This window comes from Trachurus japonicus, chromosome 16, assembly GCF_045865225.1.
Source record: "Trachurus japonicus isolate A0001 chromosome 16, Traja_1.0".
Lineage (NCBI taxonomy): Eukaryota > Metazoa > Chordata > Actinopteri > Carangiformes > Carangidae > Trachurus > Trachurus japonicus.
The window spans coordinates 23246177-23272722 of NC_140922.1; the positions used below are offsets into that span (position 1 = coordinate 23246177).

Genomic DNA, 26546 nt, shown 5'->3' on the forward strand with positions numbered 1-26546 from the left:
TAGATCACCTGTAACATGTCTGATCTATATAAAGAAGAAACTGACTAATATTTACAAAACAAAGCAAAATACTGATTTGAATATGGTAAAGACAGAACTTGTGTGAATAATTAGTTACGTTAAAGTCCAGCTACTGCTCATCAAACGCATGGCATGTATCACACACAGATGAGTTTAATTACAACATGAGAGTTTTATCTGTCTGGTAATGTTTCATAATGAAGCTGATCGGCCACAATCACTCGTGTGTTACTGACATCTGCGTTTGCCAGTGACTCTGCGTTGCATAATGTGAAAGTACTGCATGTGCCGAGGGTTACACAAGGCCTTTACTGATATTATTTCAAACCACCAGCACAGTCTGCTCTCGCTGTGGCAAGAAATCGGGACTGTACAAAGTGACTAATGTGGAACTAGTTGATAAAACCTCCAGATTTAAGTCTGTTGTCGTATGAATCCTTGTAATTACATCTGGAACACTGAGGACGAACCTGAGTCTTTACAAGTCTTGTTTCACCTTAACATTACACTGGTTATTTCTGACATCACATCTGGTAACATTGCAGAAGTATGAAGCTAAAAAAGGAAGAAAAACATATACAAAATTGGACAATCCAGTGTGATGTCTGATAGTTCACTTTTGGCCCTCTCAAAATTCCACTTCATCATCAAGTCTTTCCGAATGAGTTTGAAACATGATGTCTCTCTCAGAGCTCTGTTTGTTTTTCTGCATAGATACAAGTCACAGTTCAAACTTGGACAGTAAATTTTTGTTATTCAGGCTCTGAGCTTCAGCACATTCAATCTGAACTAAAATGCTTCATTCAACAGTAAAGTGCCAAGGTTCAGTTTTAATTTGAGAGGGTTAAGACCTCTATAAACAGAAGTGTGGAGATGTACTGTAGCCCTCTATACAAGATGCCAATATTTAAGGGGATCAATTGTAATTGGACAGTTACACATGAAGTTGAACATCACATCTAATACTTTGTGTTAAATCTATAGTTGAGGTCTCAGTCCATAGACATCAGCGTCTCTGCAGTTTCCTTCTTGTGAAGTCTCTTTGTCTTTAGTCTGGTCTTCACCATGTAGACGACAGCTCAGTCAGATTGAGATCAGATGACTGACTCAGCCGGTCAAGGATATTTAAAGATATGTATGACCTCTGCTTTCATCCTGTTGCCTCTGTCAGCACTGAAATCATCAATAAATGTCAGTGTGCCAGTCCCATTGGCTGCGATACAGGTCTGAGCCGTCACACAACCATAACCATGTCTGACAGATCAGGCTGTTCCTCTTTTTTTCTCCACGATTTTGGCTCCAGTCGTGAAGTCTTGTCCTTAGCATCCACCTACGTCCTGGAGAGCATTTTTGACCATCTGTCCAGCCATCGAGGACATTTTCTTCACCATACAATTAAGTTTCTGCTCATTCGCAACACTTGTGCTCCTTTTTCCACTGGGTTGTTTGCCATCTTCTAATTTTTCTGTGCTTTTTAAAGAGTCCCAACTACTATCAATGTCTCTGATCAATTTTTCTCTTCTCTCCTCATACTGACATCATCTCAATCTAAAAGGAAACTCTCAACTCTCAGTCAACTCTGAGCCATGTCTTGGCTGTGTGTGTGCATGAACTAACATTGAAACATCTTTGTGTGTCTGTCCAATCACTTTTGAACCTCGCAATTTGGGCAGTGCATTAAAACGGTAATATGTCCGACATAGTTTGACTTCTATATTGATGCATTAGAGCTTAGACTTAATTCTAAGACCTACTATTTTATTTCAGATAGAGTGTGCTGAAGCAAAGAGCCCAAAGAACAAAAACAGGGTGGCAGGGACAGTCTCTGTTAAGGAGTATGATATTAGTATCATTTAACAAAGGGGAATCTTGGATAAAACCCTCAGTAAAACATTTTAGGTAAGAAGAGGAATCTAGACCGCGATACTGCTGTCCATCCCTCGTTGTAACGCTCCCCACTGACACCTACAGGATCTGTCCGTAGTGTCACCCAGCTGTAGAAAAAGTAGTGGTGCTCTCATGTCCTGCCCATTTTGTGAACCCCTGGTGTGTTGTGATAAACCTAGAGGAGAGGGATGAGAACAGAAATGGTTTAACACATGTGTAATGTGTGTAACACATTGGGATTACATTGTTCTGTTGAAGCTTTAACTCCAGTCTTGAAACATTAATGTAATTTTAATTGAAGGCCTCTGACTTGTTTGGGCGTTCGGTGGTGTAACGTGACATTTTGTTTCCGTCATTTAATCATCACGTGCTTTGAGTGTGTGGGTGTCAGGAAATCCTCGTTTGGCTGCTACTGATCATTCTGTTTTTCCATGCTGGATATAAATATTTTGCCATGCCGCATACTTTGGCTTTTACTGTGTTACAGCTAATAAATCTGTGCTTGATCTTAAAAAGCGACCTGAATTTTTCATTGGACATCTCACAACTTTGAATATTAACATTAATATTAAACAAAATGTCCAAGGTGAGTGGTTTATTGCTGACTTGAATGTTGGAGGAAGCTTTTGTAGTACCATATTTAACTAGCCTTATTAGTTCATAAAATAAAAAAAAATCTCTTGCTTTTTCATGGCCTTGTGAGCCACGTTGTGACGGAAATGGCACCACGATACAGTACAACGATCCCAGTCTCTCACCCTCATGGCAGTGGATATCCAGGGCAGAAAGCGGGACACCCGGGTGTAGACCCCAGGTTTCTTTGGCATGGCACAGCCTGTTCCCCAGCTCACCACCCCCAGCAGACGATATCGACTGGTCTTAGACAAACAGTCCTCGGCCACAAACTGGCCGCCGCTGTCTCCCTGTAGCCACATGTGGCGGTAAATGTTTACGCAAATAATCAAACAAGCAGGTAGATATGCTCTGGGTGCACATGCAGTAGGTGTCAGATTATAGATAAAACATAGACATAAACAAAGGTGCACTCTCACCTGGCAGGCATCGATGCCTCCTTTTTCATAACCAGCACAAAACATACTGGTGGTGATCTGATTGTCGTAGTAATCAGGAGCGTTACACACAGCGTCACTGATGATGGGCACGTTCGCTTCCTGGAGAACATCTGCTAGATGACCTATAAAAATATCAACAACAGCTTAAAACAACACTGTAGAGGGTTTAGAGTACACATTAATATATCGGCTACTATTGCAACAGTTTGGATTCATTAACAAACAACGTTTACCTCTCTATGTATTTATCAAGATCAACGTGCAAACTGTAAATGTTGGTTGATACATATAAATACAAAACAACTACTAGAAAGCAAAAAGACAATAGAAAAGATGGTCATGGGACCAGTGACTGACTCACCGTAGTATTCAACATTTCCCCAGCCTGTAACTGTTCCCATCTGTCCGTCTATCAGTCTCTGACCGTACACTGGCAGGCAAATAGGCTGAATGTATTCTACACACAAATATATGAATTAAGATGGAAGAAAACATACACAATGAACATAAACAATGATACTGCACCATCGAAGAACATCACTTCATCAGAAACTAATAGTCCAGTAATTTTAGGCCAAAAAAGGGGTCAACGTTAAACAAATTGCAACAGAAGCAAACCCAACTGATTTTGTATCCTCAGCATGTCCTGAGTGAGGGAAAAAAAGCCCTGAAGAATCCCATTAGGGGAAAGTTTCGAAAAACACCCAAACATATCCCATTTATACGCATATAAAAATGTTTTTTCACATGAATAGGGTAAAATGTTTAACCTTTAGATATCTCCATGAAAATTACTGAGTTGTTTACTTACATTAAGACAAACAAAAAATGTATTACAAGTTTTTTGAAATTCTTTGTTAACATGAGCAAATTTGCATAAATGTGCATAAATTCCACCGTTTTGACGGCACCTGTATATATGAAGTTGCTGTGGTGGTACCAACATGAAAACTGGAATGAGTTGACTACATCGGTCAACCGACAAGTTGACCACTTTAAATTTCAAGATGACTGCAATTTTTCAAGACAGCCACATCCTTAGTAGAGCAGGTATGACATGAGGCAACAGTGCATAATCCAATTACGTATGGCTAATTTGCAAACATACAACACCTGATCTAAACATTGAGTAGAGCAGGTGAAAATGTCTTGTTCAATCTTGTTAACATATAATATATTAACAAGATTGAACAAGACATTTTTTAACTGTAATATGATATTACAGTTAAACAACTTAAGGAATGGAACCAATTTAGGCCCATGAGCATTAATAGAGACGGAGCATGTCATACCTGCTCTACTAAGGATGTGACTGTCTTGAAAAATTGCAGTCATCTTGAAATTTAAAGTGGTCAACTTGTTGGTTGACCGATGGAGTCAACTCATTCCCATTTTCATGCCGTTACCACCACAGCAACTTCATATATACATGTGCCGTCAAAACGGTGGAATTTATGCAAATGTATGCAAATTTGCTCATGTTAACAAAGAATTTTCAAAAACTTGTAATACATTTTTTGTCTGTCTTAATGTAAGTAATCAACTCAGTAATTTTCATGGAGATATCTAAAGGTTAAAAATGTTACCCTATTCACATGAAAAAAAAAATTTATATGCGTATAAATGGGATATGTTTGGGTGTTTTTCGAAACTTTCCCCTAATGGGATTCTTTGGGGCTTTTTTTCCCTCACTCAGGACATGTTGAGGATACAAAACCAGTTGAGTTTGCTTCTGTTGCAATTTGTTTAACCTTTTCTCATAAAATGACTGGACTATAATGCAAGACAGGAGGTGGTGAGGTAAATATCTTTGATCTATGAAACACACACCTCTTCACTTCACTGTAAACATGATGTGTATGTAACTGTGAGGATAAATGATAAAGGAGTTCTAGTCTGTAAACTGAGGCTTTAAGGCGGCCATTCTTACCATGTACAGCATTATTTAATTCACTAAATTGTATGTTTCAGTGAAGTTATCCCCTCTGCACACTACACATTTCTCCTGATTCTAGCAACAACAGTAAAATAGCACATCAGACCATTATTCATATCCATCCATCGATCCGTCCATTTCATGTGCTGTTGTTGTAATAATGAGCATCAAACACTAGATGTCAGACATAACCCTCTGAAACACTGTCTCTACAGTAGTGGGTCTGTTCACAGTTACTTCTGCAGACAGATTGTGTAAATCACAGTTGCATTCCTCATCATCTTTTCCATTCAACAGACGAATAGTGAGACTGCTGCAGCCTCATTGTAGCTCTCTTATCACTGTGGATTGTTAAAAAAAGATCTGACATAAAAGTAGCTTCAGTTGATAAGATCATTTCTCCTTTGTCTCAAAGAAACAGGAACCAAGAAACCTAAAACAGGCTTATTACCATAACGTCTGTCTCTCTCTGTCTCTGTCTGGCTGCGTCTTGTCTCTAACCATTGTCACATTGTAATCAAATGCTTGGGTGTGTGCTTTTGTGTGTCGTACCATTGAAAGTGAGCGGTTGGGTGAGAGCCAAAACGGCGATGTCCCTGCTGTTGTCATCGATGTTAGGATCTACAAAAGGCAGGTAGCTGCTGTGGTAAACGATGGTCTTCACCTCCGCCACGTTGGCGTTGACCGGTTTATTGTAAATGGAGCCCAGCAGCACACGCCAGCGGTTCACAAAGCGGTGCCGTCTGGCATGGAAAGTGTGACAGAGGAAGAAGCAACTATTAGCTTTTTAAATGTTCACACACACACACACACACACGGCATTTTAACCAGAGCTGTAGCAGACATGGTTTTACCAGAACAATCTGATTAAATTAAAATGTTTCTTCCTGTGAAAACTACATACAAAAAAGAGAAAAATAATGAATACATTTTGACTTTCACACGGTTACATGGAACTATTATTTTCTATTAATCAATATTAATAATAAAAGCCTGTTCATTCAGTTTCTTATGCATCTCTAGCCGTTGTTTCTGTATTAAATGAAGCTCTGTCACTTACTCAGGAAAGCAGTGAGCTGCAGAGACGATCCAGCGGTTTGAGATGATGGATCCTCCACATTTATGGACTCCGTCGTACTGCAGGCTGACCTGCCAAGGCCAGCTGCCCGGCCTGGCGTCCACGCCACCAACTATACGGTCTGCTGCAAAACTGCGCCTGCCACAGTCTGCCAAGGAGACAGAGGAAGGGGGGAGATGGAGAGGAAAGAGGTGGGACATGAAATATGGGTAGGTGAAAGATTAAACATGTGCAGACAACAAAAACTTTTAAAGAGTGAGTTAAACGTATGATACTGAGGAAATAGAAATCAAGTGTGACCAAGCACAAACTGTAAGGTAATTTATTGTCATTTCATTCAGACTGAATTGAAATCTGAAATTCTGACAGTGTAAATGAAAACAGCAATAAAGAGAAATTCAATGGGCTTTATGCACAGCTCCACTACTTCCTGAAATAAGCCAGCTCCTTTATTTCCTGTTTTACATAATTGGACCAACTGATTAATCCAGGTGTGTCTGACCTCACAACAATGGTCAGGCAAATAAAGGAGCTGGCTTATTTCAGGAAGTAGTGGAGCTGTGCATAAAGCCCATTCAAAAAATAAATAATACAATAAAAAAACACAGTAGTATCAAGTGCTTGAACATAGACACACTCCTTTAGCAGGTGGAGAGGGTAGATGTGTGTATGCTTATTGCATATATGCATACAAAACTGAATGGGATATTGAATATTTACTGATGGTGACATGACAGCCTGTTGAATGTGTGACAGTGTCAGCGTGTGCATGTAGCTGTGTGTGGACAAAAGACATGTGGGGACAGAGTACTACAACAACAGGAAGCCTGGGAGTCACCACCGTGTCTATTTGGGGAGTGCAGTAGAAGCCTGTGATGGATAATCATGGTATAAAATACAACTGTTGTTTCAGGGAGTTCAGTATCATTGCAAATAATCTCATTCAAATCCACCAGCTGCCATTTCAGTTTCATCACAAGCATCTGCGTGTTTCACTGTGAGTTTCTTGGAGGACTGTCCAGAGGGGGGACATGTGGACAGACCTCCTGCCTGAGTGCTGCAGTTTTTCTCAGGTAAATAGAAAAAAAAAATAAAAATAGTAAAAGTGTGAGGCAGTAGAAGTAGAAGAGGAAAGGTGCGTGTGTGTAAGACATCGGTGTAAAGTGTGTCAGTGTGTCAGACTGAACAAGAGCATCTCACTGAGCTCACATCTCACCTTGGCACAGCAGTGTGAGAACCTCCCTGCTCTCACAGTCACTGAAACACAAACACATGCGGAGTGAGTCACGGCAAACATTCAACTTTCTGTTCGGCCTCTCTGTCTGTGTACAACAGAGAGGACAGTGTGCTACAAGGTCACACCGCTGTAAGACAGGTGCAGGATTAAACAGATAGCTGGCTGTTTGTTGTTACCATGGGAACAGCGAGTCCTTAATTTTCTTGCCGTGGCTGAGCTCTTCCTGTCTGACGCAGAAGAACTCTCCTCCGTCTCCGCTGGCCTCCGGCACAGACGTGACTGAGTAATTCACCACGCTGAAACACAAACACACAAACACACATTAGTCCTGTTACAGCACCACACTCACAGTGAGTAACACTGGGATGTAACTGCAACAACGTCTTACCTGATGAAACCAACTTCTTCGCAGCTGATGCTAGCGAGCAGTTCATTGGCTGAGGACGAACACACCTGACGCCACCTCCTCTGGGCCGAGTCAAACACTCTGAGACGCTGGTCGGCAGAGCTCACCTGGACTGCAGGAGATGGCATGAGTTTACTTTTTTTTTTTCTTTTCTAACTAGGAATTGTGATTTTTTTTTTTTGATCAGTCCAGGGGCAATTATTTGTTAATGACCTGATCTTATTGAGCAACAGGCGACCTAGAATTTAATCAGACCACACGTGTAACTGCCTCTCACTCTTAAAGCATTTTGTTGTGTCAAATTTGGTATTTTAATTTGATGGACTTGAATCCTAAAGACACAGATAATCATGGGATTGACTGTTTATTAAGGTTTAATACTGCCCTTGTAAGTTTTAGAAGAAAATCAATCAAGGTGAAGAAAATACTACATCCATACCCTACTTAATCCCTACACAAATATCATTGTGTCCTCTTTAAATAGTTATATATGTTGTTTTGGTACAGTATATGTCAAAAACGTGATGTGGAGAGAGGTGTTGTCAAAGGTTTCTGTGACCCAGCCTGGCAGCACTGCCGAGACATTTATTCTCTTCTAAATCTTTTGAGTGAGGCAAACTCTCGCTGTTCTAACCGTAAAAGGCCAAATCATGGGGTGGGAGCTGTCAATCATTACATTTCATTTACTGATTGGGCATACCATTTTATTTTAAACGACTTACAAATTAGGAAGCTCACTGAAGATTCACTGCAGCCATGCTACATCTAGTCAGTAAGTGTTTGTTTGGCCTGTAATGAAGTGTTGATAGATGATGTGCTCTCGGAAAATGCAACTATGATGGAAACAATGACACAGACACCCACAGTCACTCCCTGATCGGGTCTTATGTGCCTCTGTGAAAGCAACAAGGACAATGAATTACTGTAAGAGTGTTACCTTGTTGTTTTTCCCTCCAGCGGTTGCTTAGTTAAATTCTGCATTTGAACACCACAGCTGCCTTTACTGTTAATCTGTCACAGTATTTTCTTTGCAAAAAAATCAACTGTGTTAGGCCAGTGTACGTGATGCGTTTTCAGGTGTGATAGTATGGACAGAGACTGTTTCTGTCACAAAGCTAAAACTGTCTTTTGGATGGTCATTGTTTTTGTTTGACATGGCACTTTTATAATGGTAACAGTGTAGATGTAACTAAAGGCCAGCTAATATTTACTGTAATAGAGTTTCCTTTCAAATCTTATTCTCGTGCTGACACCTTGAGTTGCAATACTTACACATTGCAGACAACAAGAGTACACTAAGATCCAGGGGATACTAAATGTTAAATAAACTGAAAATGACTGAAAACATCAACATACTTACCATCATACAGTCCTGTGTCTTCCTCCATTGTGCAATATGTAACTAAAGAATAAAAAAAAACCTTTAAGTCAGTGCATCATATGATAACACACAAAAAAACTAAATAGAACACGGGGAAGAAACGTAAAGAAACATGAGCACCTTGAAATATCAGTAACAATGGATGACGGTGATCAAATGTTAGAGAAAAAATTGAGTATGTGTGTATGAGATAGTGGTCTAACCTACGGCCCAAACGGCTGCTCCAACAGCTCCCAAGATCATCAGTGTCACACACACCCCGATCACTCGGCAGGGGGTCAACACACAGGTTAGCGAGATTCCCTTGGTCCCTGCAGACACACACACACACACACACACAATTCTGTATGGACTAATTTGACAGTACAGTATGTATACAATATGAGCAGCTCTTTAACACTTTAACATTGGAGAGAACAAAAGTAATCTGTGTTGCAAGTATGCATGGAGATATTTGTCATCTTTTGGACTCAACCACCTAACAGCAAACATCAGCCAAACGACCAGTTTCAGCTCAGTGTCCTAGTGTGAAGGGGCATGCAGCACATTTTCCTGGCACTGTCAGAAAAGTACAAATGACACCGATTCGATCAATAGTCTAAAGTCTAGCATTTCTCCACAAACGCAAGAACAAACTCTTAAACTAGGATATAGTGCCATGTCTGTCCCGCGTGCACATGCAGTGTGTGTGAGCACATGCATGCCTTGTTTTCAGTGAGTGTCCTTTTGTGCCCTGTTATCCTCTGCTCTGAGCAGAGTTTGTCAACTTGACCCACAGCTTCGAGTTGATACACATTTTTTATTGCAGACAAGTAATGGGATGAAAAACACAAGTGTAATCATTAACATTCATAAATCCTGTCAGCTGTGCCAGTCCCAGTGTCACAGTCCTGGTATTATGCACGTACAGAGCTAAAATTAGCCTTGCACTGTGGTTGTGCTGTTCCCTGTTCACTGAGATTTCATTATTGGGCCTCTCTTTTGTGAGATATTTAAATGTTGGGAACTGGAATGATTTATGTTAAGGGTTTGCCTGCTTATCACATAACACAGCTAGGCTCATTTCACTTCCCATCATCAAACATTTTACACAAACACATGATTAGGCTGGGGTTACATCTCTTGACACACTGGACACAATAAATCAGAGCAGCATTAACTGTTTCCCATTTGTATAGCTCTGTTCAAATATCACTGTGGTCATCAATGAAAACACCCCCAAAATGATTGTGTTGATAAAAGGCCATGCACATCCTCTCAGGTATTTGAGTTATCATGGCTGATTAGACCTCTGCTCAGGTGGAGATCTGATTTATAAGTCACCAAAGTCCAAACACCCATTAAAATAATAAAGGCATGAGCTGTCTGACTCCTGATAGAAAACACATGGGTGTGTGCATCACCTGCAGTAGCTGTCATGGCGAACTGATGAACAACAGTAGTCAACAAAAACCTCTGTGGTTAAAGGGATAGTTCAACATTTTGGCAAATTGGACCATTGCCATAATCCCCATAGTTTTAGGAGTAGGTTCATTACCTTTAATTGTCGGTGACTGAGTTGTTTTCGAGGTAAATGCAGAGACTGACTGCCGAAAAACTGCCCTCGACAGGAATGCGCAGCAGCAGTTTTGCATGAATTTACCTCAAAAACAACTCTGTCTCGTAACATTCTGTTATTATCTCATAGCGTGGTGAATGTGCAGGTCACAACTTGTCCATGAGAGCGTTTTGGAGTTGTTGGATTGTCTATTTGATGAGTTTGATGAGGGAAACCAAGAAATCCCATTAGCCTCCATAGCGTAGCTCCGAGGAGCTCACGGCTCTGCTCCGCCATTCTAAAAATAGCTTGCACCGACAATTAAAGGTAACAAACCTACTCCTAAAACTATAGGGATTATGGCAATAGGCTAATTTGTTGCCAAAATGTTGAACTACCCTGTTGGAGCTATTTATTTATTTGTAGTATTTAGTGCTGTTTAGTTTATTATTTTGTTTAGTGAGTATTTAGTTTTGGTTATTCTCAATCAATTTACTTGATTTCATTATGATTCAATTTCTATTAGTATTCTAGTTTATTATTTGTTTACTTTAGGTGTTTCTTGTTTATTATTTGTGTTTTGTTTCATTTGGGCACGGTAGGAGGGCACCTGAAGTTATATAGGTAGGCTGTCAGTAGGGGACCAGCATGCACCTGGGTGGGTTTTTACCGGAGCGGGAAAGGCACAGGAATTTTCTTTGTTCTTTGTTTGCTCGCTTTTTGGTTAAATAAACCACGCTTTTTGTTGAAATTGGACATCTGTTTGGACATTATGTTTTTCCCATCCGCGTACACTACAACCCATGGTGCAACAGTGGCCCTTTGATTAGTATAATTTGAAGTTTGATTTGATACTTTTATTTGTTTGACAATCGGCTACTACATACCCCTTTAAGAAACAACAACGTAAACTAACATGAACTCCTGAATGAGAGACCAAACCAACCTCATCTCTCAACACAGCTGGATGTTGGAGAGCCTTAAAATATTTACGGGTTCATGCATCTCACCATCTTTTATATAGACATGGACATGAGACAAATTGTGTTCAGAGTGCGCTGCAACAGCTGCATAAAACAAATGGGTCTTGGGTTTTAATTTGGAGACATTTTGGTTTATACAAGCAGGAAAAAATGCAGGTGTTGCTAAAAAGTAAATTGTGACAATGTGTTGGTGAATAAAACATGAAACAGAAGCAGACTGCTATTTACATCTGTGCTTTTGCTTCTGTGACATGTAAAAAACAACTATGAGGGGATTTAAATCAAGAATTTCAGACATTAATTACTGGGTATTTACAGCCTCTACCAATACAATGAAGACTGTGATGGCAATACTATCTGTGTTTGTGCAGGTGCATATACTAAAAGCACAAGTCTTCCCTATTAAATGCCTAGTTTCCTTCCTGTCTTTGTCTCTCTCCTTTCTCACACCTCTATTTTCCTCATTTTCTTCAAATGTAAATGTTCACAGGGATGGAGCTCAATCTTTTAAGATAGGAGGCGGAGAACAATAACAGTCACAATCTGCTCTTTAGTTTGTAAGTCCTGGAGTCTTGATCGGTGGATGTAAAAAACATAGACTGGCATGGATCCAGTAGTGTACACAACCACTGACACTGCTTGGTCCCTCAGTTGTTGTAAGGAAATGTGATCGCTGCACAGGCCTGGCAGCTTCAGTCACCTCAGCTCAGCCTTCTTCTCATTTATCTCCTCGTGTCTGCTTCCTCTCTCTACACTACAACCTTCTTCCCTTGGCTCGGCTGGCCCTACCTGTCCCTTCGACTGGAAGATTTTCAGGGAAACTCCCACCCTTCGTTTCCTTCCTCTCTACCCATCTCCCTCCTACCTCCACTCCCCTCTCTGTGCCTCATGTTTGGTCATCCTCCCCCCTCCATACCTGCCCCTGCTTCCCCTCCCTTCCTCAGACTTCAGCAGCATGATAATGGTCGTATTGTCCCTTCGACGGTGCAACTGTGATTAAAGTGGGGACTCGGAGGGACGTGCAGAAAATTCACATAGATTAAAGTGAAAAACATGACTATCTGCACTTATTCAATCAGCATCACACAAACATTAGACAGTGACTACCAAGAAATAGCCCAAAGTTTCCTCCACACACTGGCCCCACACACCTTGTTCTCAAACTCGTTTCTTCCCCGTTCCCTCCTGCCCCCACACAGCAGGACAGAACAAGACCTCTATTGTGTCCATTTCTACCTGAGACCTTCTCCTGTGTATATGTGTGTCTGTATTTATGTGTCAGCAGGCAGCATTCCTCTGGGAGTACTCGACTGGTATAGTTGATAGCCAAATTTGGATGACAATCGAGAGTAAAGGTCACATACTGTACAATATATGTAGAGTATGAGAAAAAGCTTAAAAACAGCAAACTGACCAAAGCCTAATTCATAGGAAATAAAAAGAAAAGTGTAGCACATGACTGTTGATGATCATGAACATACACATCGATATAAATATTTCATAATTCACCAGTTACTGTATCTTATATCTGAATTTTGGGGTTATGTCTATCGTTGTTTATGAGTCATTCGACCACCAGTGGCAAAGACTAAGTGAGTCATTTCTAGTTTACTGTGGGAGGATGTTGGGAGGGATGCCCTGAGCTTAGCCTACGACACGCCCACATCAGTGTAGATGAAAAGAAGCAGCTGTGTACCAGATGAGCTGGCCTTCACCATACCACAGTGGAGTGGATAAAATAAAAACTCCTTCTGTTTTAAAACAGCAACTTCTCAAACGTCCCATAAGTCGAATACTGTAGGACGGTATCGCACAGTCAAACAGAGACAACTGTGTTTTATGTATCTAGGTGTGGCAACAACAGTTGGGTGAAGCAGATGTAGACCCCACATACACAGAGATGAAGACACAGATTAAACTATGACTCATGCTCGTAGCTGTTGTCAAGGTGGAAAACTAAAAATAAACACAATCAGCTAATTAGGGAAAAAAAGAGTGTTTGTGTGAGTGTCTGCAAGTCTGTACCCGTTCAGATTTGCAACAGTGAATTAGTGTCTCACAATAAGCTTTCTTCTGAAAATGTCAGTTGTCCCACCTAAACCACACCACATGGGCCACTCCTTGACTAGACTGTGTTTTCCATGTAATTACACACGCGCACCCACTACAACACAGCCTGATTCTTTGCATCTGGGTGGACTCCCTTCAGTCAGACATCAGAAGCTGTGAAAACCAGGCGTCTCGCTGGCCACGTTCACGTTCAGACGAGGAAAGTCACAGTGCGACGAGGAGGCAATGACCGACAAAGACCTTATGAACAGCTTTCAACCAAAGGGAGACTACCTACTGCTTCACTGAGCCAGCGCTCGGTTTGCTTCTGCAATGCCAGGTGGGTACTTATACTGTTGTCTAGTAGTTTGTTTTTTTAATTTACTGCATTGTCTCTATAAAGTTTTATTGTCTCAATTATCAAAAAAATCGGACTGACATCTGACATCAGTCCAGAAAGTTGAGTTCAGCTGGCAAAGGTTTTAAAGACACAACGAGAAAATATGGTCACCATATTTCTGTTCGTGTCACCGACAGTTGTAAATACTGAAACACGTGCGTTGGCAACAGCAAAACACAGCAGATAATCTTATCTTTCCTTTCATAAAAATCATCATATAATTGGCTGTAAACTCATTATGAGCCATAAAGCTGAAAAAAACATTTGGCCAACATTTGCATCAGTGCTTCACAGCCAGTGCCAACTAACAGCAGGACAGATGTGGGATCTCTGTTTTCATGTCAATGTTTGGGGTTTCACTGATGCTGCTGGGAGTGAGATGCTGTAAGGTAAGAGGGCTTCATATTGGCAGCGAGGTGGGTACAGTGTTGGTTAATGACTGCCAGGGGAGCATGTTGTTATTACTGTGGATATCACATGTTGCAGTTGAGTTCAGTTGGTTTACATCTCATGTAAAGGACTGCAGTTATTTCCACTTACTGTATCAACATCACTATCACATTTTTCCTTGGTTAGGAGGACTTTGTCTCATTGGATGTAATATATATATACATTACAACCACTCAAAGTAAATGTTTTTCAAGCTGACAGACAAAAATAAATTAGGAGAACATCAGAGAGACAGCCAGCCAACTTCAAACAAATCTGTTAATGGTTAACTATCAAGTGGACTGATGTCTGGTCCCAAACACACAGAGCACGCAGCATGAGCTGTAGTGTGTGTGTGTGTGTGTGTGTGCAGGTGTAGGGAGGAGTAGGAATAAGTAAGAACAACAGTAAAATGTAAACTCACCCATCTTCCCATCTGTTACGACCTTTTCGGCATACATCTCTGTATCGTGTGAGGCAGGGGGGAGCAGTGGATGATGGTCTATCTATCTTCCTTCCTTCCTTCCTTCTCTTCTCAGCTCCTCAGGGCAGGTGTAAACCCTTAGGCCTGCAATAATGAGGGGAAATAATATGTTTAGTTTTTTTGCAATACAATAAATTGACATGCAGGAGGCTACTTTCACCAGCTAGACTGCTAACAGTATGATATTTCATTATAAAATGAATCCCACAAACAATAAAAACCTATGAACATGACTGATAAAGATCTAAAGTGTTAGGACCCAGTGAGGGGTCAGGTCAACTAACACACTCTCATTGTGTAGCGTTTTATGTCTGAGTTGAAAGACTGACAATAAAAATACAAAAATGTTCAGTAATTAGAGGAAATGACATTGGTTATATAATGTAAACAAGTTTCTAGTCCAGAACCAGATACATTAAAACAGTTACAAGACTTTCTGCCCTGTAAGCAGAGGGATGTTAACTCCTATAAAGCATTTTTAAAGGGAGTGTGAGTCGACCGAAGTCATTTTAGTGAGAGTGTTTAGTCCTTTCTCTCAGTAAAAGCTAATACATTTAAAAAGCCATTAGAGCCATCAGATGTCTAATACTGTATTCCTAGTATCAGACTAATTTAAACTCGAGGTTTTGGGACAGGGATGGATTTAAAGGACTTGAAATGATAATTAATCTTAGTTAAGCCATTTGTATTTTTCCAAAAACTGCTTTTAAGTGTCAGTAGCACAGTTTATAGCATGTTTATAATCAGTAAAAATGAGACAACTAGCCTATCTCATACTTTCACACTCACACACTGATGAAATCCACTATTTAGGCTAAGTCACCTCACCGCAACTGACTCACCTGTCTGTTCCTGCAGCAGGTGGAGGCTTGGCCTTGAAAAAACGTTATCTTCTTCTTCTTTGTAAATCGCCTTCAAGTCCTTTTTTTTAAGACAGAAAAAAAAACGTAAAGACAGGCGACAGTGCTGTTAACCCGCCACTGCAGGTAAATCCCAGTTTTCAGTAAATCCTCTGTTTCCTCTCTTCACAGGTTACTGACCCCAAACAAAGAAGAAAAAGACAGAGAAGTTTCCAGCGACAGTTTTGACTTTTTTTTTTCTTTTATCAACCAAACCCACCTGCACTAGTCGCTTCTAATAGGCAAAAGAGAAACATTTGGAAGACGAGCTGAAGCTGAGCGAGTTAGTGAAAGTTTATCCGGAGTTCGTCGGTGCGTGTGTGTCTGTGTGTGTGTGTGTTTAGTCGACTCGTCCTGTGAGCGGTCAGCTGCGGCAGCCTGGAGGGGCGCGAGGGACGTCATAGCAAGTCCCTGATTGGACAAACGGGGCACGAGGGCTCTTGAGGCTGTCTGATGACCCCTGCACACCTGCACAGGTGAACCCAATGATGCACGTTGACCTATAAGTGGCGAAGAGGAAGGAGTTGATTGAATATAGAGGTTAATCTGAGGTTACAGTGCTCTCATACAACTGAGTCAGCAACATTAGGAGTCCCCCCCAACAACTTACACACATTTATGTTGAGGAACTTCCCTTTGTATGACTTTACATGAAGGCCCAGTCGTCACGACACTTCCTTGCTTTGAGAGAGAATAAAAAAGGAAGCAAGAGTGTTTATTCTGAGAGAGAGACACACACACAACAGAACAGTGACTAAAGCACGTAAGCCAAGAGCAGAGGAAGGTAGACTGGTGGTGGTGGACCAGGCAGCAGCTGGGCCGAGGGTTCACAGGAGGAGAGCTGAAGGCCAGAAGACCCAGACAAAACACACAGCAAGAGCAGGAGGAGAAGAAAATGGGTGGAAAAGTAACACAGAGCTGCTGGCTGCTCCTCATGTTCTCTCTGAAAGGTGAGTTCATACATATACTGTAAGTATCACCGGCATTCATGATGGACAAGGTGACGAGGACCAGTTGATTCAACATCTGCCTGTATAGTGACCAAAATGAAGTATTAAGCTCAAAAGTTTATTGTGAGGGTGACAACAACAATTGTAAGACAGCCACAAAAACCTGGAGAATTAACTTATCTTCAGTAGGAGTCAAATTATTCTGCATTTGTCTTTCAAACCTGCATGGAAATCTCCCAGATGACAATGAATGTAATAGGCTTGTCACTTAACTTATTTATTTCCAATTATATCAAGTGAAAAAAAATGCAATGTTCAAAATGAACCATTTTTGTGGTAAATATAAGAATAGAAACTGAAAGTGTTATATAGCTTTAAAAGGTTACTTTGTTTTCACAGGATTATATAGTTTTAGTATAAAAAAATAATACAGGGAGTAAACACATTAACATCACTGTTCTTCTGTAAAATCACAGTACAGATAGTTTTTTTCGTTGATAAATTCAAATGTGGAAAGTTTTTAATTTCTAACATTTTGCCCTTCAGGTATTCTTGCTGGTGATTGGTCAGTTCAACTCCCTTCCAGTCCTATCTGTGCTGTGATTGGTTCTTCGGTGGTTCTCCCTTGTTCCTATGACTACCCCCAAAGTCCTAATGAAACCAGCGGAGGGGTGCAGCTCTCTGCTCAGGTAATTCAATAAAGAGGCCTTTGTTTGCCGGTGCAGTGTGTCCAGCACTGTGTCCACTACTCTGTATCAGAATGAAAGGATATCAGCAGATATTGGTGGTTTATAACGGATAAATGAAATAAACTATGATTTTAAGTGTGCAATCAAAGAGATCCAAATCTATAGTGTCAAGTTAAATGCTGAATCTACTGTTTAAATCCCTATTGATCTCTATTAGGGTGGAGGAGGTGAAGAAGGACAACAGTACAAAGTGTTGTCTGAGATGTGGTGTCTTGAAGACAGCCGCTGCATCACCCCACGGTAAAAAGAAGCTCACTCAAGTCCAGACCTGTAATTAAAGCGGAAGTAACTGCACAGAGATAAGACAAAAACATACTGATACTCTATATACATCTGTTTGTCTGTGTCAGGTATGTGTTCCACAGCGCTGGTATTTTCCAGGATCCATCGTACCAGAGCAGGGCGCAGTACCTTGGACAACCTGGGACAAAGAACTGTTCACTGAGGATTTCTAATCTGACACAGTCAGACAGTGGAAATTACGTGTTTTACCTCATCACCAGCCATCCGACACAGAAGATGCCAGAGCAGAGAGGCATACAGCTACTGGTGGCAGGTGGGGATATTTCATTTACTATCACAAATGTTAACAGAGGCCATCACCACACCATCAGCAGCAGATCACAGCCACCAATCAATACCTCAAGTAAATAGAAATATAAAGCAACATTAAAATGCAACAACACTGGTCCACAGCTGAACATGACATTACTGGTGGTGAGCTTACGTGAGTGTAACAGTCCACACCCAACAGTGATGGTGTGTGGTCAAGAACTGAATGACTTGTAATGTACACATTACTTGTCATACAGAGTTATACTGAGAGTAGGTTTGAAAAGATGATGTCCTCTAGTTTTATATCTGCATGCATGCTACAATAAAAATGATCTTTAGCGCAGGTACTGATAAACCTTTTGGATCAAAGCCCCAGCTTGGTGTTTACAGCTATTTGATTTATCGAAGAAGGGAAAAAAACAGGAAATATCAGAGTTGTGCATGACCAGATGTCAAGTGTTGATGTTTTGCACAAGTAGCCTATAACCTGCTTCCTCTGAGCAATGCTTTGTTTTACATGTGCTATCACTGAAAAGTAGAACTGAAACTAACAACTGTCTGGAAATAGATCTTGTATCAAATTAGTGTAATGTGATTATTTAGTGTCATTTCAAAGGACAGGTTCTTGTTTTCAACAAAATTTTACTTTGGTGCCAAATTATTTTCAGAACCAAACCTGGGGGACAAACTTTGGCTTTAACTTAGATCTTTACCGAGCATATAGAAGAAAAGGGGATGTGGAGCAATTTAAGGTCGTGCAAAAAGCAACAACCTCATTGTGTGCCTGTGGCTGGGTAGTTACAGATGATTTTGTTTCACCACAAGATATTCTTAGGCAATTATTGAGACACAGCCACGTGACGTGATATTTTTGTTGTTGTCTGGTTGCTCTTTGTTTCCACACTGCGTCACTTGCTCTTGGTGATTTATAATCCCCCAAAGGCCAGAATTTGTTATTTCACAGTCTACTGATGCCCTTGTTATCACAAACCATGACCCACATTGGCAGATTTCAATATGTTTACACCTGTTTTACACCTGTTAGTCTTATATTTGATTATTTTAAGCCAAGCATATAGAATTTGTAAATGTACAAATGTTCAATGATTTGTACCCACCAGTTTGGTCGAGAGACACAACAAAATGAAAATGTAACCTAGTAGAAAATCTTCAAAACTCCATTATCTGCATATCTATACACTTATACACTTAGTGAATGATAGAGAGAGCCGAGGGATAATGATAACTACGAGAGAGAAAAAGTACAAACACAGTTGAACTTTGTGTACTTTGAACACAGGGGAGTAATCTAAGCTCATGTTTTCTCCAGACTCCTCCAGTGCAGTCAAAGCATTAATGAGTCCCCCCAGTGGCATTACTGAGGGTGGGGTCGTACGTCTGGCCTGCTGCGGCCCGTCAGCCAGTTCACAGTCCCGTTTCACATGGTTCAGACAAAACGGCGCCACCTCAAGACACGAAGGACGGGTGTGGAGCATCAGTGAAGTTACCTCTGATGACTCTGGGAGCTACTACTGTCAGATGCAGACTGGAGACAACGTGGAGACCTCAGCGATACTGGACATTGATGTAGAGTGTAAGTTCAGTTTAATCATGTTTTGAATTATGAATATTTTAAATGTCAATAAAAAATGTGTTGCCATCCTCGATACAAATACAAAATAGCTAATCAAATATCTCTCCAAATGCTCACTCTCATCCATTTGTTTACATGGAAGTCTAACGATCAAACAAGAAAGTAAAGACAGAAAGGGAAGATTGGTTTACTGCTTTGCCTAATAGTTGAAGTTAAGCAAATTGCCGTGGACAGAGAAGTCCTTCTCCGTCATTACTCAGTCAGAGTGTCTTCATGGCTGGGTGAAGAAACTTCCCCATGCAGTTAGTTAATTAGGTGGAAACCCAAAAGGGTCTTACCAGTAAATGACTCTCATCTGACTGTCACCGACCCTTTGACCTCCTTTCTGTCTAGACGCTCCTCGAAACACAACCATCTCAGTCTCTCCTGCTGGAGAGCCACAGAGTGCGCTTCCTGTGACTCTGACCTGCAGCAGTGACGCCAACCCACCTGTCCACGCGTACACCTGGTACCAGGGTCCAGCGTGTCTCCCCTCAACGGACAGAAGCTTCCATCAAGCGAGACAATCTCTGGCTACTCTCACGGGAAGAGGCTTCACGCTCAGCAGCGTCAACGTCACTGCTGGGAAAGCCGGACAGCACTGCTGTGTAGCACGCAACAGACATGGATCACAGACCGAGGTTGTGACACTCACAGACTCCAGTGGTAGGTGATAAAGAGCCGTTTTGTTTTTTTCTCCACAGCAGTGCAGAAAATATTACCAGATAATATAATTAATGATCTTTATTGTGTCTGTAGATCTCTGTCCAGGTTGCTGATTTAAAACTCTCTGTCTCTTGCAGCAAGTGCCCCATCCAAGTCTGCAAGGAGCAAAATGATTCTTATCGGCATTACCATCGGTGTCCTAGTGCTCATTTTAATTGTAATTATCGTTCTTATGACAAGGTGAGTTCTGTGCTCCAGTACTGTCATATGTATTTGATCCATCGGTCTTTGATCTTCAGGAATCCTCAGAGCTCTAGTCAGCTGATTGGAGGAAAATATAAAATGTAATTGTCACGTCTACACTTTTGATAGGCTTTTCTAAAAACAAAACATCAAATATTTGCCAAAAGAGTCAGTTTATGACACACCACAATAAAATATTACCAACCCCACTGAATTTGGTTACATACCCAATTCAGTTATTTGTTATAATTCAAGAAAAGTAGATCAAGATTATTTTAAACGCCATAAATGTCAGTGTTTTTTGTTGTTGTTGTTGATGTTGAGCCATTGTCTGTCCTCACAGGAAACAGAAGACGTCCCGACGCCAGTCATACGCCCTAACTTCAACAACTGCCACAGATCTTTAAGGACTCAGACAGACCGGGACTTTTTACTCTGTACAGTCAAATCTACAACTCCCTGATTGAGGACAGCAGGAAACCTTTTTTAATATTTTTCCCAAGTAGCCTCAGACACTCCTGTGCATTTATCCTCACACCTCATGTTGCTGAGTGAACTGAGTGAACCCCTGTACCACAAGCAGACACCTTCACAGTAAACAGGCTATTGCACATTTCAGCCTCTTTGGCCACATGACTGAAGTGATGTACCCAGAAGGAGGAAAACTCTAAGGCTTAGTGGTGACATTGAGCACAGAGTGAGAACCTGGAGATCATACAGTGTAAAGGACAGTACTCTCTGACACTGGAAACAGTCGCTCCTGGGTTTTAATGCAGTGAGCTGAACAGGGAGTTTGGACTTATGCACCATAACCACAGGAAACACTGTTAGAATATACAGTATTTCTTCTGTTGACTCTTTGTTATTCAATAATCTGCTCCAAGTGCGTTTGTGTTGTAGCATTAACTAAATTCTCCAAGAACTCTTCAGGGAAAAAGTATTTATTATAAAATAAAGAAAATTTGATGTGTTGTTGGTTATAATGCTAACAGGTGTAAATCTGAATGCCAACTTGCCAAGTAATTTGCTCATTACATCTGAAGACCACAGATGGCATCCACATTTACTACTTACTTACAAAAAGAATTGTTTAAAGCAACAGCCAGTGACAGAAAACACCAAAGCAGCTAATATTGAAAACGTGTCAATGATTAATGACGGAAAATGCAGTCGTAAGTAAGACCCAATTAAAAACTGTTAGCAGTTACTGTGTGGTTCTGGGTAAATTCTTCAGTGAGATAAGTCAAGGACAGATCCTGACCAGAGCCTGCAGAGGGTGAAAACCAGGAGGACAGTGACTCTGACACCAGGATCTCAACTCCTCATCTCATTAGTCTATTTTAGCCTATTACGCCATTAAAGGGAGTAAAGTGGTGCATACAACTTCTATTTTTATAAGCTAATGAAGTAAACAAGTGATTCATTTTCCAAATATTTAAAGGGACAGATTCATACATCAGTTAAGGAGCTTTTCTTTGGTTGTATTTACTGTACAGTTTTAACATTTATCTTTTTTTTAATGAAGGCAGGCTTGCTGCACAGAATAACTGCGTTGCCACTTATACTATGCTTCTAACTGCAAAACTGTTGTAAGCTACAGCCAGTGTCATCTGAGATATGTTATGATGTATTCAGTGTGGAAAGTGATAGAAAGTTTTACAACTTACTGAAAAATCACTCCATCTTTTTAATTTACTTGAACTTTTGAAGGAAGATTTTACTTTTTTTTTTTTACAAAACACAGTAACACAATAAAATAAAATAAAATAAATATATAACAAAATGTAGAAAATGTTGATTATCAAAAAAGAAAGAAATGTGAAATTATGCCATATACAATGATGTACATATATATTACAGCAGCCACCCTTCACTCAAGTTTGAAATGTCACTTCTTTAGTGGGTGAAATATTTCAGTAGTTTTATCAAAGAGAATAAAATAAGATTATTGAATAGAAAATCACTGATTATGCCCATTAAGACCAAGTGGGGAGGATCTGATGTGTGAGACAAAAAAAAAAAAACTAACCCGATTGTAACAGTAAAGTTAAATAATATTAATAAATTGCAACATTGAAATATATTTTAGGACATAATGTGCATGTGTATCTAAAACTGAAGGGGGCAGCATATGCTGCTTTGACTTGTACCATCACCACAGAGACACGTTCAACACCTCAGTTTTTAGAGAACAAACACTTATCAAATTGTTACATAACACTGTAAAAAATAAGCTTAGCAATGAAGCACATTCATCTGGAAGGACCGCAAGTCACGGATGGACAGAGGCAGGAATGAGGGAGAAGTGCAGCTGCATTTTTCAAGCAGACAAACTTGCTGCTCTGCTCTGAAGTCCTGTTGTGTCTGTCACGGTCGATCTTGACACAGACACTCCTGTTTCTTAGAGTTGAGAATGATGTGTATTGAAGTCTAATGCCATCATGCTTGTATTCTTCTTAAACACACAACACGGACACCTCTTACCCCTTTAGGTTAAACACTTTCATAGTCATTGAAACATGACTCCTCTTGAAACATGACAGTCTGTGTTTTTTCCTTGTTGCTATTTTTACCACTGTAGGCGGGCCTCATGTTTTCATAATCATGGCTGTGCTCCTCCTGAAACATGACAACATTAGACATTTTGTGGTAAATTGGATTTTAATTTATTTCACAGAGTGGAGTCCTTCTTACCTCTTTGTCCACAGCAGACTTATTATTCCTCCTCCTCCTCCTTGAACATTAAAGAGGAAAAAAATCTTAACACTGAACTCCTCATACAACTTGGATAAAATTAACCAACTGCTGTGTTGAGTGTGACGTAACTTACCAATCAAAGATAATAATCATCAGAAGCAACAACAGAACAACAGCTCCAATACCAATACGGATGATGAAACCGATGTTTGAAACTGTTAATGGAGGGAGAAAGTAAATCAGCAGGAATAACAAATATATCATTACTAATGTTTGATAAATTGGGTATTTTGTAAAAAAAAAAAATATATATATATATATATATATATATATATATATATATATTATTAGCAGCCTTCCTCTGTACTCACTGTCTGCTTGTGACGGTGGCAGCAGCACGTCAGTTGAGTTGCTCTCCCCCACACTGTTCCTGGCCTGGCAGATGTAAAGTCCAGTGTTGCAGAGAAGAGACAGCACCTGTCCCGTTCCCACCTGCAGCACGGTGCTGGTTCTGGTGCTGGGATCATCTGTCTTCTTGTACCAGGTGTAGCTGTATGCTGCAGGGTTTGACACACTGATGCAGGTCAGATTCACCCGGCTGCAGCCCTCCTCCAGATGGCCAGGGGGACTCACGATGATGGACACATTTAATGGAGGATCTGTATTCAAAGACATAACATAGATAAATAGTCAAAGTAATTCAGCCTGTGACATAGTTAATAAATAGTCAAACATTTAAAGTCTTGATTTGGGGAAATAGGCCATTTTATGGGAGTTCAATGAGAAGATCGATTCCAGTCTTAGGTTTAGGGGTACATACAGTACAACACAATAGCCATAAGAGAAACATTACTCTTCAGTGAGCTTTACAGATACTGGTGGTCAGATCATGTTATCTCCCAAGAGCCAGGCTAGCTGTTTCTCCCTGTTTGCAGTTTTTGTGTAAAGCTAAGCTACACAATGAAAGAATGGCACCCATAGGACACACACTGGGTGCCTTACATGCATAGGGACAAATTATAAAATCAGCGCTTCAATTTTTTCTTTAGGGTGAAAAGGAAACGCAATTATGAGAGAGTAGTCTTGTGAACCTGCAGTGCAACCACAAAAAGAAAAAAAAAACATGTTGCAGTGATCAAAGCTGAACTTGTTTAGCTAATGATCTGAAGTGAAGTGGAGCTACTTAATTACTTCCCATCTCTGCTAAGAAGCTATAGTTACGTAACCTTCAGTAATCATGTATTAAACTGCCAATTGTTCAAGTGTAACCACTAGGAAATAAAAAGAGCGCCCTCAAAGCATCAAAACGATCTGCAATCAGCAGCTCAGGTTCAAGTCCAAACCAACCTTCCTCTCCCCCTCCCCCTGACTTTCTTGTCTCTCTCTCTCACTATAAGAATTTATTAAGTCAAAGAATAATAATGAGACACACTTGTTACTAGATGCTTGAGTAGTCACCACTAGGCATGGGAAAAAACAAGTCCCAGCCAGGTAGCTCACTATTTCGTGTCTCCTAGAAAAACTTCTGGTGTGTTGTATGAATTTGTGAAGCATATGTTGTCAAGTTGACGAAGATGTTTCCCATATTTTCAGTGCATTTGTATATTTGCACAGTCATGTTTTCTGAAGTTGCAGTGTGTAGTTGCGCAATTATTCAATACTTACGCTGGACGTCCAGAGCCACAGAGTCAGATTGCACCGACTCCTTTCCTTTGACGGCACAAACATAATTTCCCGAATCTTCTGCCTGAGCCATGAACTTTGGTTCAGCGACTGGGTGTCCATCTCTGAACCAGACTGTGTCAGGAAGTTCGCAGGATTCGCCACATCCCAGAGTCACCTGGTCTCCTGCTCTCACTCTCTCCGGGGACACAGTGACTTTCAGCTCTATGCATGAATCAGTTGAAGAAACAGAGACATTGACATCCAGAAAAGATGAAAACATCATAACACTTGAAGGGTAATAGTGTAGAAAACTCTTACCTGTGACGGACAGACACACTGAATCTTTACTATGCCGCCCATAGAAGTAATATCCAGTGTCATTGCCCTGAAGATCATGAATTGCAAGGCTGCAGTTCTGTTGCTGGTCTCCCAGATATTCTGTACGATTTCTATATGAGGGAAGATCTAAGAGTGGCATACGTTTCCAAGAACCATTTATTAACACTAGTTTGTACCATTTACTGTTCATCAAAGTTTCTTGATAGCAACCAAACTCCACTGATGATCCCACCAAAGCACAAGGATCAGGGTTTTCAAATGTCACTGATGAAGCAGAAGTCCAAGTTACTGCAGAGAGAACATGACATGTCATCAAATGCTTTTATTAGACTGAATACACTGAAGGAAGTGCAGACTCTGCTCTGACGTTTTATTTTGTGTCTGGAGTTTTTTTTCCACCTGGTTGCACGAACCTGTACACTGAATGCTACTTATTTCCATATTCATTCACTTATTGATTCATTTATTTGCATCTCAAAGAGTTTCAGAATAATAGTTAGCAAGAGGAGAGAGACTTATGAGAGTAGAACAACCTAAAAGTGAAACCGCAAAGATTAGATCTTGTAAAGTGAAGTCAGGACTATTGAGTGTCTACCCTCAACCTCGATAATTTATCCCATTTGTAGTATAAAAGCTGTGAATACATTGGATAAAAAATGTGCAAATCTGGAAATTACATATTTTTTCAGTTTCAGGGGGAAAAGAAACAGGAGAAGATATGACCGCGATAGAAGAAAAGGAGTGATGAATTAATTTCCCTTTGCCGTCAAACCAACTCAGGATAGGAACTGGTTTTATTTTGAAATCCTTTCATCAATTTAAGTGAAGTGAAAACAGGATATCTCGAGATGATGACTGAAATGTTAGAGGTTGGATCCAGTCTGACTGTCGATGTGTAGATTTCAATCTTCTGTCTTCAATAAGTGAAGTTATGCTTAGATGCTCACACATGCTAACCAGGCTACTGCCTTAACAAACACATGCTAAAATTGTTGTTTCATTCTCTAATCATATTTAGTAGCATTGGAGAGTAACAAAGAAGAAAATGTTGATACTATCTTACATGTTGTCTTAAGAAGCTCTACCTACCTTCTGCCATGATGAAAAGCATCAGAATTGGGATCATCATCCTCATATGAACCAAAGAGGCATTCAGCGCACACCCTGAGTGTTTGGTGAATCATGTCAGACACAGGAAGAGAAAAGACACGTCTGTGTGATCCCCCAGTAGAAAACTACCAATCCTCCT

At 40.5% G+C, this 26546-nt stretch overlaps 3 protein-coding genes across 6 annotated transcripts; 1 reads left to right on the forward strand and 2 right to left on the reverse strand.

Moving 5' to 3' along the window:
• Positions 1–1388: 1388 nt before the first annotated feature.
• Positions 1389–16173, reverse strand: hpn (hepsin). Of its 4 annotated transcripts, none has more exons than XM_085802653.1 (14): positions 16021–16173; positions 15744–15822; positions 14842–14985; positions 9223–9330; positions 8999–9040; positions 7621–7750; positions 7409–7528; positions 7212–7252; positions 5978–6143; positions 5470–5660; positions 3343–3438; positions 2961–3103; positions 2667–2831; positions 1389–2083 (listed from the first exon to the last, which is right to left on the reverse strand). In XM_085802653.1, the coding sequence occupies exons 3-14, from the start codon at positions 14876–14878 to the stop codon at positions 2039–2041; spliced, it is 1284 nt and encodes a 427-aa protein (XP_085658779.1). In that variant the 5' UTR covers positions 14879–14985; positions 15744–15822; positions 16021–16173; the 3' UTR covers positions 1389–2038. The 4 variants fall into 4 exon arrangements, with proteins under 4 accessions (XP_085658779.1, XP_085658776.1, XP_085658778.1 ...); XM_085802650.1 differs by having other exon boundaries at positions 15744–15813; positions 16021–16103; XM_085802652.1 differs by having other exon boundaries at positions 15744–16133.
• A 338-nt stretch (positions 16174–16511) lies between these two features.
• LOC146972435 (sialic acid-binding Ig-like lectin 14) lies at positions 16512–21233 on the forward strand. The gene is made up of 8 exons (XM_085802654.1): positions 16512–16750; positions 17297–17439; positions 17657–17739; positions 17850–18055; positions 19385–19648; positions 20042–20353; positions 20491–20593; positions 20940–21233. The coding sequence occupies exons 1-8, from the start codon at positions 16696–16698 to the stop codon at positions 21001–21003; spliced, it is 1230 nt and encodes a 409-aa protein (XP_085658780.1). The 5' UTR covers positions 16512–16695; the 3' UTR covers positions 21004–21233.
• Positions 21234–21839: 606 nt separating this feature from the next.
• LOC146972436 (B-cell receptor CD22-like) lies at positions 21840–26476 on the reverse strand. The gene is made up of 7 exons (XM_085802609.1): positions 26387–26476; positions 25277–25585; positions 24959–25180; positions 23665–23952; positions 23427–23508; positions 23291–23330; positions 21840–21863 (listed from the first exon to the last, which is right to left on the reverse strand). Exons 1-7 carry the CDS (start codon positions 26430–26432, stop codon positions 21840–21842), a joined length of 1011 nt encoding a protein of 336 aa, XP_085658735.1. The 5' UTR covers positions 26433–26476.
• Positions 26477–26546: the final 70 nt, after the last annotated feature.

Bases quoted from the DNA above. Each gene is read 5' to 3' on its own strand.
- hpn (XM_085802653.1), bottom strand. From the start codon at position 14,878: ATGTATGCCGAAAAGGTCGTAACAGATGGGAAGATGG. The intron at 9,041-9,222 runs GTTAGACCACTA...TTTATTCTTTAG, and splicing joins AGCAGCCGTTTGGGCCGTAG to TTACATATTGCACAATGGAG. The intron at 3,104-3,342 runs GTGAGTCAGTCA...ATATTTTTATAG, and splicing joins GGGAAATGTTGAATACTACG to GTCATCTAGCAGATGTTCTC.
- LOC146972436 (XM_085802609.1), bottom strand. From the start codon at position 26,432: ATGAGGATGATGATCCCAATTCTGATGCTTTTCATCATGGCAGAAG. The intron at 23,953-24,958 runs GTAAGTATTGAA...CTTTGAATACAG, and splicing joins TGTGGCTCTGGACGTCCAGC to ATCCTCCATTAAATGTGTCC. The intron at 23,509-23,664 runs GTGAGTACAGAG...CTCCATTAACAG, and splicing joins GCCACCGTCACAAGCAGACA to TTTCAAACATCGGTTTCATC.
- LOC146972435 (XM_085802654.1), top strand. From the start codon at position 16,696: ATGGGTGGAAAAGTAACACAGAGCTGCTGGCTGCTCCTCATGTTCTCT. The intron at 17,440-17,656 runs GTAATTCAATAA...GATCTCTATTAG, and splicing joins GGGTGCAGCTCTCTGCTCAG to GGTGGAGGAGGTGAAGAAGG. The intron at 20,354-20,490 runs GTAGGTGATAAA...TGTCTCTTGCAG, and splicing joins GACACTCACAGACTCCAGTG to CAAGTGCCCCATCCAAGTCT.